At 39.7% G+C, this 11,406-nt stretch overlaps 1 protein-coding gene across 4 annotated transcripts in view; it reads left to right on the top strand.

The window, feature by feature from the left end:
• The first annotated feature begins 3,733 nt into the window (after positions 1-3,733).
• Positions 3,734-11,406, top strand: part of gbf1 (golgi brefeldin A resistant guanine nucleotide exchange factor 1) — a 53,214-nt gene continuing 45,541 nt past the window's right edge. For all 4 annotated transcript variants that reach the window (XM_086092148.1, XM_086092147.1, XM_086092146.1 and 1 more), the window contains exons 1-3: positions 3,734-4,032; positions 6,232-6,335; positions 8,931-8,997. In XM_086092148.1, coding sequence (XP_085948274.1) covers positions 6,240-6,335; positions 8,931-8,997 — 163 coding nt within the window. In that variant the 5' untranslated portion in view covers positions 3,734-4,032; positions 6,232-6,239. The remainder of the gene's footprint in view (positions 4,033-6,231; positions 6,336-8,930; positions 8,998-11,406) is intronic.

The following is an 11,406-nucleotide window of genomic DNA, read 5'->3' as shown; positions in this document are numbered from 1 at the left end:
AGAAGAAATCCACTACGATCCAACAAAACAAAAGGAAGAGTGAAGCAGTGAATCAGCTACTCATGTGGGAAACCAGAATGGTTCACCGGTACAAAATGTTGGATGTTGTCTCCTTAAACGCCTTCACTAATTTCACACATAGTGATGTCTCTAGTCGTATTTCCTTTTGCTTGTTCACATTTCACCACTGAAGACTGCCTTGTCTTAGCACGATGACAACATTATCAAAAACAATTCTTATATTCATCCAAACCTGCAAAAAGGACAGAAAACACTGCAATAGCCATGCCAGGCCAGTAGTTGGCGATATCACGTTGATCACAAAACATTATGCACACATTAACCGGGTCCAAATTCCGTACCTCACATGACACCTTGGTCCAGAAAAAAAAAAGTTTTTGAGTAAACTTTGATGGTGTAAGTATTGATAGGTGAAAACTTGAAAGGTAATGTTTGTCTGGACTGGCTATGTGGCATACAGGGCAGATGCCCGGTGCGCTGGCGTCTTTTGGGGCTGCTGCGGTGCTATTTAACAATTATTTTTCATCCATTTTATCCCCAGAGAACAGCCCATTAATCCCTTTACAATATAGACAGCAAACTGATTCCAATCAACATCAGTGGCAGAGCTACGTGGTCGCCAGGAGCGGTCAGGAGTTGGGCCAGACCGCTGCCCCTAAGTCAAAATGTCAGGGCCATTTTTTTTTTTTGTGTGTGGGTGAGTCTGCCCTAATTTCATCGCATTCATGGATCAAATCACAAAGTCTTTTATGTCTAAAAAAATATGTGTATTCGACAAATTGTTCTGTCCTTGGTTCAATATTGACTGCTCTGGATAACATTCACTTTTTTTTCTTCTTTTTTTTTTACGGTAGGAAACTAGATATGAGTTTTATGAAATCAACTGTATGATATTGAGGGACAATGAAGTACAAAAATGTTTACCCCCCCCCCCCACCCAAAAAAAAGAAGAAGTCCTATTTGACTATTATAAAGCCACATTATTTTTGTCTGAATGTGTCTGAAGCATTATTATAACTATTATTATTATCTTTCAGGCATCTTATTTCTTAGTTCATTTTACAAGTGCGCCAAGACGAGCTGGTCAAGATCGCTGCGGCAAACGTATTGACAAGAACTCGCAATACAGATCAGACGGTCGAGTCTCTATCGATTTGAGCCTCTGAAATAAAAACAGGAGTTTACATCATACAGTTGCAACAAAATGGGCGGCACATTGGCACTTGACGCTCACACTTTTTTTTCCATTACATTACAGACAATAACTACTACATAGTCATGCTATTATTAGCATGCAGCGCTTTGGGTCAAGGCAGCTTGTGTTGTGATGCTCACTGTTAATGTTGAGAAGTGTACGGGAATGTTGTGGTATCTTGCCATTGAAAAACACCAAACGTTCAGTAAAAATAGGGAGCCTATATTGCGTATTTCAGGATGGGTGAGAATGGTGTTAAAGTACCTCTGCGTTCGGGGGGGAAAGAAAGCAATGAATCATACATCTTTGTCAGAGCATTAACAGATTCTTAACACAGCTGTGAGCCTTGAGATATGACACTGTACACAATGTCAATGTTTGTGATCTTTCCTTGACCTTTTACTAATGTTGCTGGAGCAGAAGGGCTTGCAAAATCACCTGCCAGAGTTGGTTAGAAAAGCGATGCAAACAATATTTGCAGGTGTATTTGTTTCTGTAACACCTGGTTTGTTAAATGGAGCGCAGCTGCATGCCGGCATACTGATAAACTGAAGTGAACACATTTGTGATTAGAGCGGCGTGGATAATGCATGCAGCTGGGAAAATAAAACAAAAATAAAATAACAATAATGGATGGGACTCATTCGTATTTCATTTGTAACCTATAAAATGTTTCATGTTTTACCTCAAGTATGTTGTTTACTCAAAGGCACAATTTCAAAATAGGTTTCTGACTGTATCGTACCCATTTACCGTTCATTCACAAGGACTAAGAAAGGCTTTCTGACTTGTACTATACGATAATGATTTCTAAACCGGAAGATGAGTTGACCAAGACCGAGAAAATTCCGCTATTGTGATTCTGGGACTTCTAGCATAACATGGTCCAACATACAAAACATTCTAAAAATGCAATTTGACATCATAGCACATTAGTTTCAATAGTTTACTAACACAAACTAATATATTTGTTGGCGTGAGCAATCTGTATTGCCTTAATCATTTAACTGGGCACTGATGCTTTTCTTGGGAATAAATAAAGATGAGTTGACATAATGACGTGAAATGCATTTCTTTAAGAGCTAAGGAAAATTGGACATAATTAAAGGGAATTAATTGGTCATCTATAGGCTATAGAAAGAGCAGAATTAAAGAGTAATAATCAACCCATGATGCACATCTATTGTCCTCATGCAGACTAGAAAGTTCTTATTGAAAAAGAGCCGTCTGATCTAATGATGGAAAAAGATCATGCATATGTTTGACGATAAAAAAATTACAAATCCCACAGGTGATCAAACATTTTCTATAAAGTAAATAGAGGTCTGATTCATGACACTATCCTTTAAACTGAAACAGTCCAAATGTTTGACTTCTGATTGCACAGAGCGATAACAGTTTAAGACCCACGCACTATACAGCAAATATTTACATAAATAGTTTAAGATTGAGTGATACCACTTATGAATTGCAATTACTATATTTGTACGTTCGTACGTTTATCTGGTAAGTGAAGTGAGGGCAGTGGGTACTTTAAATATGGGGTCGGTTTACGGCGAATTCTGTTCCTACAGAGCTACAGTAATAATGCGAATTTGTAGGAACTTGGGTATGAGGATGAGTCTGAACCTTTGCTAACACAGTAAATATTTAAATGATATGAAATTCATTCAAAGTCTATTAATGATAAGTTACCATGGTATGGCATCTGGGACAGGCTCCAGCATGCCTGCGACCATCGTGAAGGTAAGTGGTTTAGCTAACGGATGGAAGGTATTGTAGCATATAAATACTTCTCTCATTATTTGTTAGTTTCCAAGCATTTGTGTACAAACTAAATTATACGAGAAATATTTGAAAATGTGTAAAAAATTTGGAGAATTGTATTTTGTATAAGTAAAATGATACAAACAGATTAGATTGATTACAATATCTTTCAGGTGCATGGTATGTCGATTTTTTAAAATTTATTATTTTTTAGATGCATTTATATTTTTCAAAATCCCTCCTAAACGTGGATGTCACAGGGCAAATACAAAAGATCTGTAACTCATTCAAATCATTGAACCTGGAAATTATATAATTGCAATGGCAAATATAGTGTACTATTTGGATTTACATGATCTTACATTACTCTAAATGCAGAACTGGAAGGGGCTTATAACCATGTTTTGCGCCAATTTATATGGTCTCATTGTAAATTCTCAGATGAATTTTCCTCTGGGGGAAATCCTGTCAAACGTAATCGCTGAGAAGACGTAATTTCCGTTTACCAACTCAGACAAGCTTACTGCTGTCCTTGTCCCACCCCTATTTTACTCAAATGCTGTTTACATTCTTTATTTTTTGTTTAGGCAATTTAACATATCTTGTAGTATATACATATAAAAACTAAATCCACATTCTCAATTAAAAGTAGCCTTATAATCACCCTTATCGTGCTGCATCTAAACTTTACTGAAAGACTGTCAATCAAAATGTTGTTATCAAGCGCGGTTGAGAGCGCATTGCTTTTTCCACGTCACGTCAGTGTGTTTACCAAGACCAGACTGACAGCTACTGCAGGGTATTTTTACTTTCCTAATTGTTCGTCATTTACTGTCGATCGAATGAATCAGCGGTGCGTAGAAAATCGATTCCATCATGCTGTAGAATGTCTCAAAATTGTAGTTTGTCTATATGCTGTGAATTGAACTACAACTGGGCTTCTCCACTCATTGCTGGCCGGCTAGCTGCTAGCTTTCACAGCTAGTTCTTCAGTAGCTTCTACGGATCTCCATCTTCGAAGGAAAAGTCACACACACACACTCACAGAGGTAATACTTATATACTTTACGGCGAACCTTTCAGACAGGACAGACCACTTTGTCGCGACCATTATACTTATTATATATACACGTATTGTTTGCATGCTGAATACATAGCCGATCTCTGCGATTTGACATGCTAGTTGAGTTGAGCTAGGTTGCTAGCTGTACCTGTCAGTGTTTTTTTGTGTGTGTGTGGCTGTTTTGCTTACAGGTAGCCTTAAATTTTACCCGAGTTATGGTCACTGGCCATCACTTACTGTGATAGCCAGCTTGTCACTGCTGACATGCACGACGTAACTAGCTATAGAAGATGCTGACCGCATTTATTCTTGGTATACAGTAATTGGAACGTGAATGTGCTTAATGAATTGCATGGATGGCTTATTTTAATTTTAACCTATTGACAATTCCGAACATCCAGGCATTTCTGATATTTTTCGCAATGCAATGCAAATGCTTCCCTTACACGCAGTGACAACAAACGGCGTATTGCATTGCCTTAGTCTGTACTAGCTTACAAACCAGTCAAGATTGTTGTAATAGTCAAACGATGTGTCATGACATTTTGATATTAAAATAATCCTCACAAATCAAATTACAATGATCCAAAGTACAATGCTTTTCAATGGATTGAGAGGGTCAATTCACCGAGTAAGACTGCCATTCTGACTTGTGACGTGAGCTCTGAATTGTCAACATATCGCTGGCGTCGAGTCGAAATCTCATACGAATTTGGTAAATGTTAAATATTCTTTCAAAAATCTATACTGTTGGTCAGTCCACACATGGGGTGGTCTCCTGAAAAGTGACTGTTTTCGAGCTACAAGGTTTCGGACCAATGCCAGCAATATGGTAATTGATGTTAACTGATTAATCAAGCTATTGTTAGATTAGTGTCTTTGGAATGCTGTGCCCTTTGACCTGAACAGGATGCTGTGGACTATTGGTGGATATTTTTTTCGTGACCGGCAACTCGCTCCTTAGCGCTTTTGCTGTGAATCGTGTCAGAACTACTAGTACAAATTCCGCGCCAGTGAATTGTACTACCTATTATCTTCGACTTCATTCCTGCCTTTTATGAGCCGCATCACCTGGTATTGAAATTCAAGTGCAGACAATGGAGGCAAACAGAAACTTGATGTGGGCTGTGTTGGATGTTATTCTCAGAATTTACCGCAGGCCGATCATCATTGTCACCGTTCCTGTGTCATAACTTCATCCTTTTATGTTTTATGACTGCTTATCATTAATGTAAAAGTATGTAGTGTCACCTACTCAGCACCAAGATGTGTAGGAGTATTATCTGAAATGACTTCTGTGACACAAGTAAAAGGTTAATCCAGCAATTTTTTTAGATTTACTCTTCAAATATGAACAGCCCAAGATGTGGATTGTGTTTCCTGTAATCCATATTGGTTTTAGGTGTTGACGAGGAAGACTTATTTAATCTGACCCATTTTTCTCTGAATAGGGATGTCTTAGAATTTGTGCATCCATTATTGTGCATGCCTGTGCTCGACTCATTTACATCTCATAATTCATTTTAATTTTATATAGCTACAAAATATCAAACGCAGACAAAAAGTTAAATACGTGTTCAAAAGTTAAATCTTTATTCCAAATATATTTTCCAACACTTCCTGTAACAATTCAACAGAAAAAAAACTAACAAGGGAAGTGGCTCATTCATACAAATCATATCTATAAAGCAAAATGACACAAAAATCTCTTAATTTTTGACAATTTTAAACACTGCTTTGCGTTCAAAATTACAGCATATAAAAATGCTTGATTTCATTATTGTATGTTGTCAGGTGTTTCAGCAAATTTTCCAATGATACGCTCCTTTTGGCACAAATCTTTTGAAAATAGGAAACTGAGAATGAACGACTCTCGCAAATGTGTGTGTGTTTTTTAAACCTCTGCGTATTGGCTGAGATCTGCCAAATGGTTGCTAAATGTTTTGGGGGCTAAATGGGTTATGCAAATTAGGGCGCAGCAACATACGCACCGTCATGCAAACAAAACGGGCTGGTACGCACGTGTCGGGAATCCAACGGTGATTTTGTGCATATGCCAATTTGTGCACAGACTACGAACATTCCTATGCATTTGTTAGTGAATGAGGCCCATTTAGATTGTCTGGTTATGTTGACCTGGATTGTTGTTCAAAATCAGTAATTCATACTTTCATTTTTCCATCAGAACTCAGCATGGTGGACAAAAATATCTATATTGTCCAGGGTGAAATTACTGCTGTTGTCGGGTCTATCAAGAGGAACTCAAGATGGAACACCCACACTCCCTTGGTAAGTGAACACCTTTTTTTCTTATCATAGCTATATAGCAAAGTGGTGATATTAAACATCAACCTGTTCACTTTCCACTCTTAAGAAGTACACTTGTATAAAGTAAGTCTCACCTTCATCTCAGATAGAGGAGTCTATATAACAATTTGCCCCAAAATATCTTTACAATAGCCTTTTTATTTGACCATTTATGCCTCAAGCATCTTCTATTTAGTAGATTAACTCCTTTCCTGTTCACACTGGGTACTCCTGCAAGCCTCTGACCTATTCAGACTGGATTCAAGTTCAAATTTCCCACCCTCTGTCAGTAGATGTGATATCATGCGCGTAGTGTGTACGTGAAGAAGGGAGTGTGCAGTTCAAATTTTCGGCCACACGTGGCAGTAGAGATTCAAAACAAAATTTCCTGCATTGAACAGCTTTCAGGAGAAACGTAATGTAACCATTGTTCCGAAACCAAGGGAAGTTGACATGAGGGTTTGGATTTCCACCGTGCCATCCTTGTTTTTTTTTCAACCCGGGTGGGAGATAATTTAAATTTATTTTATGCAACGCCGGGTGCAATATGTTTTTTGGTGCTTTTTTTGTTTTTAACTGGCAAAATATTTGCGATTTCTTCCATTTTTAGTATCTCAACAGAAGTGCTAACTCGCTAGCATGCTGTCATTGGCTTAAAGCGATGTTGTGTTTATACTGTAATCAATAATGTACGTCACTGGCCTCATGTAGGATTGTGGGATTACTGTGTGCAATTTGCATACAGACATTTTTATATTTTTTGCTTGCATATGGACATTTATGTTTGGTAGCCAGGTTCCCACAGTGTAATTTTGTGCCAAAGTGGCAAACGTGGGAACTATTTACCTCACCACTCCCCGTCATTGACTAGGTGGGAGCACTCACCCTGCATCGGGTCGCTTAGTGTAGCACAATTTCGGTCCATCTCCCCAACATGCCAGCTCTACTGTGAAGTGTGATTACTCATGACCAGTTGTCACTATATTCACACTTCTTTGCCATTGCTCTGCGAAACTTTGGCCCATGGGGATGTCAAACGTGAGGGGGACCACGTCTATGTTGGTAATACGATCCGGTGTCACATTGTGCTCAATTACTTGCTTTTCAACGAAGTCACGGAAACCTTGGCTTGGAAGTTTGCTGGCTCTTTTTGCTGCGGTGTTTGGCCATGCTCTGATAGCGAGGCGGTTGTGTTGCATGAAGCAGTAACACCAAGAAGGGTCTTCCGCAAAGTCATTGATATTCATCGCCATGGCAACTACCTGGGCATGGAATCGTAGTCGCACTGTTCACGAGGTGCCATCCATGCTCGGTATTTCGCCATCCATGCCTTGTTTACGGGAGGAGCCAATGGCATACTGCTAATATCCATGGCGTGTGTGCTCTTCATACACCAAATATAGCAGCGCCCAAGTGAGTAAATTTCGGAAGCTCTAGTGTAGGGCTTACACCATATTTCATGACAAGCAGCCCTCAGTCGTCTTCTTTTTCAGCATAATAGCAAATCATACAGCAACCATCTCTTCGGCCTGGAGGTCGCCATCGTGAATGGTCACATGATTCCAAACGCAATCAACGTTATTTTAAGCTGCTATGCCAACGCTGCCTAATGTGTGCGGAACAGCGCCGTCGGTGCTCGAGAGCCATCCGCGCCGGAAGCCGATGGCGCCTCGTGTGCACCGGGCTTTAGCACATTGCTCAAGCACCCATCTATGAACTTGTTCTTCCAGCTGTGGCCATCTTGCTTTTAGTCCATGATTAGCTTTCTTTTTATTCTTCATTGCAATAAAAGTAATCGTCACTCTCCCTGAGTGCTGAGCGAGCGCCCCTCCTATTAATTTCCTAACACAGCCTATGTAATAAAGCAATAAGCAGCTCGTGCTTGAAATAAACGCTATATGTACTGCCTGACGCACAGGGTTCTGGCACTCCTTTTTGGGGCACTCTGAATAACCCAACGGCACATTTGAAAAGCGCTGCAAAGTTGGAATAAAGCAGTGCACACTTAGAACGTATTTCAGAATGCACCCACTCTCAAAGTGGTGTTGGTGGTAAGAGTGAGTCTCCGAACAAACCTTAGTGAATGGGGATTTTGGATACCAGCAAAAGCTCTAATTTTAATATATAGCAGTCACACCTGTGTATAAGTAGCAGAACCAGTCAAAAAAGTGCGACTTACAGTCAGAAAAATACGGTATTTGATCCAAACCTATCAGGTTTTGGTTGTTTTCTGCAATAATAGTATATGTTGAGGCATTTAACCGTTTGAAACCTGGTTTTAATTTCGTGGGAGCCAAGCTTCCACAAAGCGGAACCAATTTCCTACTTTTCCCTCTCATCTTATACTTTGACAACTTTTAACCAATCGAGATGTGGCTAATATATGGCCTTAACAAGTTAATAAAATTTGAACCCCGTTTCAGTATATTCAACAAAAATGGCAATCTCAGCAGTATCACATTTGTTGCATTCAAAAGTTTTTTATTTTATTGCTTCAATTCCCAAAAAATTTTGTAGATAAAAAAAATCCAAATGAAAGATTGAGATTTTGCCACCCGCTGCTTCTTTTTTTCCCAGGATGAAGAGCAGGATCCATTGTTGAATAGCTTTAGCCACCTGAAGGAAATACTCAGCCACATAAAAGGTTAGTACTTTATTTGACTTTTTTTTTCTCTGCTACTGTCTATCTTTAATAAAGTGTTGCATTCACACAGATGTTTTGATATGCATGCCAGGTGCTAAATAAATATATATTAATTTTCAGGGTTTGCGAACCTCGATTAAAAAATGTTACCTGTCAAATAAATGTGGACGTTTTCTTTCAGTTGTCAATTGCAAGTGCAATCCTAACTACGTGACAGTCACTGCCGTGTCTCTGTCCATTACATTTCACAAGAATTGCAGTACTTGTGTATCCTGATTGGTCTGCATGTACCTGAGGCCCGCTGCACTTCCAAAACCTGACTTGGACCGTACCATCACCATCACAAAAAAAATGACAGCTGTGGCTCACTCTTGCGCATGGAATGAGTTGAGATATAGACTTCTTGATTGGCTGTAATTTCTAAAGTTGCCACATTACGTAACTGCGAATACAATTTAAAATCGCCACAGAACCATTCGCTGAGTCTTAGCCACACCTGAAAAGTAGTTGCCGAATCCCGTATACTGCACGAGAGTTCAGTCAGGTTTCCCCGCAATGACACGTTATGTTTTCTGCAAATTGTCTGGCAGGAAACTTTACGGGTTTTCTTTTGTACCACCTAAAGTGACATGATTTAATGAGTTTAGTTTTTTTTATATGCTGTGCAGCGCTTTCTGACAGACTTGAGCTGGCTTGGACAATATTACATGTTGTCATGCCTTTGCAATGAGACCTGGCAGCTTTCGTAGCCCTTCATCTCCAATTGCAACAGTGGAAGGCCATTGGACAGTCAATACACGATTCTGTGAGGCTTTAACCCACGCTGCTGTTGTCTGTCTCCGGGGAATGCCTCTGCCATTGTGAGATGGACAGGCACTGCTGGCTGAGAAATTTAGCATGTTGGTTAACCCCTTTTTTTTCTTATCCCATTAGCTCCTACCAGTATTAGCAAAAAATAAAAGCATACCTTCTATTATATTTGAACCTATTTTTTTTTTAAAGTCATAACTAAACTAACTTACTTGACAAGAGGGAGATGTTTTAAATAATGATTCCATGTCAAGACACCTTAAACCCAATTCCCATGTGCAGTTTGCCTCAAATGTTACATTCATACCCCGTTGAAAGACAAAGGAAGGTCAAATATCCCCAACTGAGATGTGATCTGTGCCTCACATACTGATTTGAGTTTTTTCTTCTTCACCAGCATAACATTGTACGTCTTGCTTTCATTTTGTCATTCAGAAGCACACAATCTTCGTTAGAAAATGTAGTCGTGCGCTTTTAGGCGGCTGCTCCGAGGCTTTCGCATTGTCCCAGCTGCCTGCATTATGAAAGCTCTGTAATTCCATTCACTCAAGCGTGTGTGTCTGCTCTTACTAACACCAAAAGGCAAACAGGGAGGGAAATATGAATTGGTTCCCTCAAGATTTCTCTGCCAGGCCAGGTCTGCGATTTGTTGTTTCTTTTCTCTTGCTCTGGGTCTGACTAACGGCTGTTCTGTTCGACCTAGCATGATTGACAGGACCATGTGCCACAGAGCTCGAGAGCTGTGCAGCTGGAAGTATATCATCTGTGATTTTAGTTGGGTAAATATAGCAGGTTGTCTTGTCAAGAAGAGAGATAAATTGTTCTGGGAAAGGAAGTGTTGCCCTCTTTTTAAACGGAGGAAAAAAAGTTTCCATCATCTCAAAAACTCTCTCTGGACTGAAACAATGAGAGCACCACTGGAGCAGCTCGTCACTGATTGAACATGTGGTGTGATCCGTCAGCTCTACACTACACTCACTCTGTCCAAGGCAACAGGGCCATCATGAGTAGGGGAGGCATTGTGGCTGTTCATTGGCCTCAACCAGTTAAGTTGAAAGAGAACCAAATGTCTAAGCTTTTTATCTTGCATTTAACAATTCCTTGATCGCACAGTTTACTCCTCTTGATACGGTTTACTGCCAAGTTTTCACGTACAAGGTAGCCTTAGGAAAATCCGTGTTTGTTATTCCAGCCATCAGTTTTCTTTACCACTTATTCTGTTCACGGCCACGGTGACAGCATCCCATTGGTTTATCCTATGTGTTTGTCCATGTCTGAACAAGCTGTTTAACCTGATTCTAACAGTCAGAAAATAGTAATTAAAGAAGTCAAGTTATGGAATGATTTTGTCAATCCCAAGTTCTTTTACAGTATTCTCTAGGGATGTAATTTATAATTAAATGAAATGCTGTTGGGTAAATCCTGATGGTACCCTATGGTGCCAATTCTAGTCAATTAGATGTGTGCTGGTGAATTTCTTCAGTTTTGAGGCCTCGATAGACCAATCCGATGTCGCCAAGTGTCCGGGCGTTGGTATGCACCATCTGATTAATGTATAAAATCATCGTTGCAACGTGGGAGCCATTGGAGAGCAACTTG

This window comes from Leptonotus elevatus, chromosome 13 (assembly GCF_054856555.1).
Source record: "Leptonotus elevatus isolate MCC_2025b chromosome 13, RoL_Lele_1.0, whole genome shotgun sequence".
NCBI lineage: Eukaryota > Metazoa > Chordata > Actinopteri > Syngnathiformes > Syngnathidae > Leptonotus > Leptonotus elevatus.
This window is presented reverse-complemented; position numbering and strand designations above follow the sequence as displayed.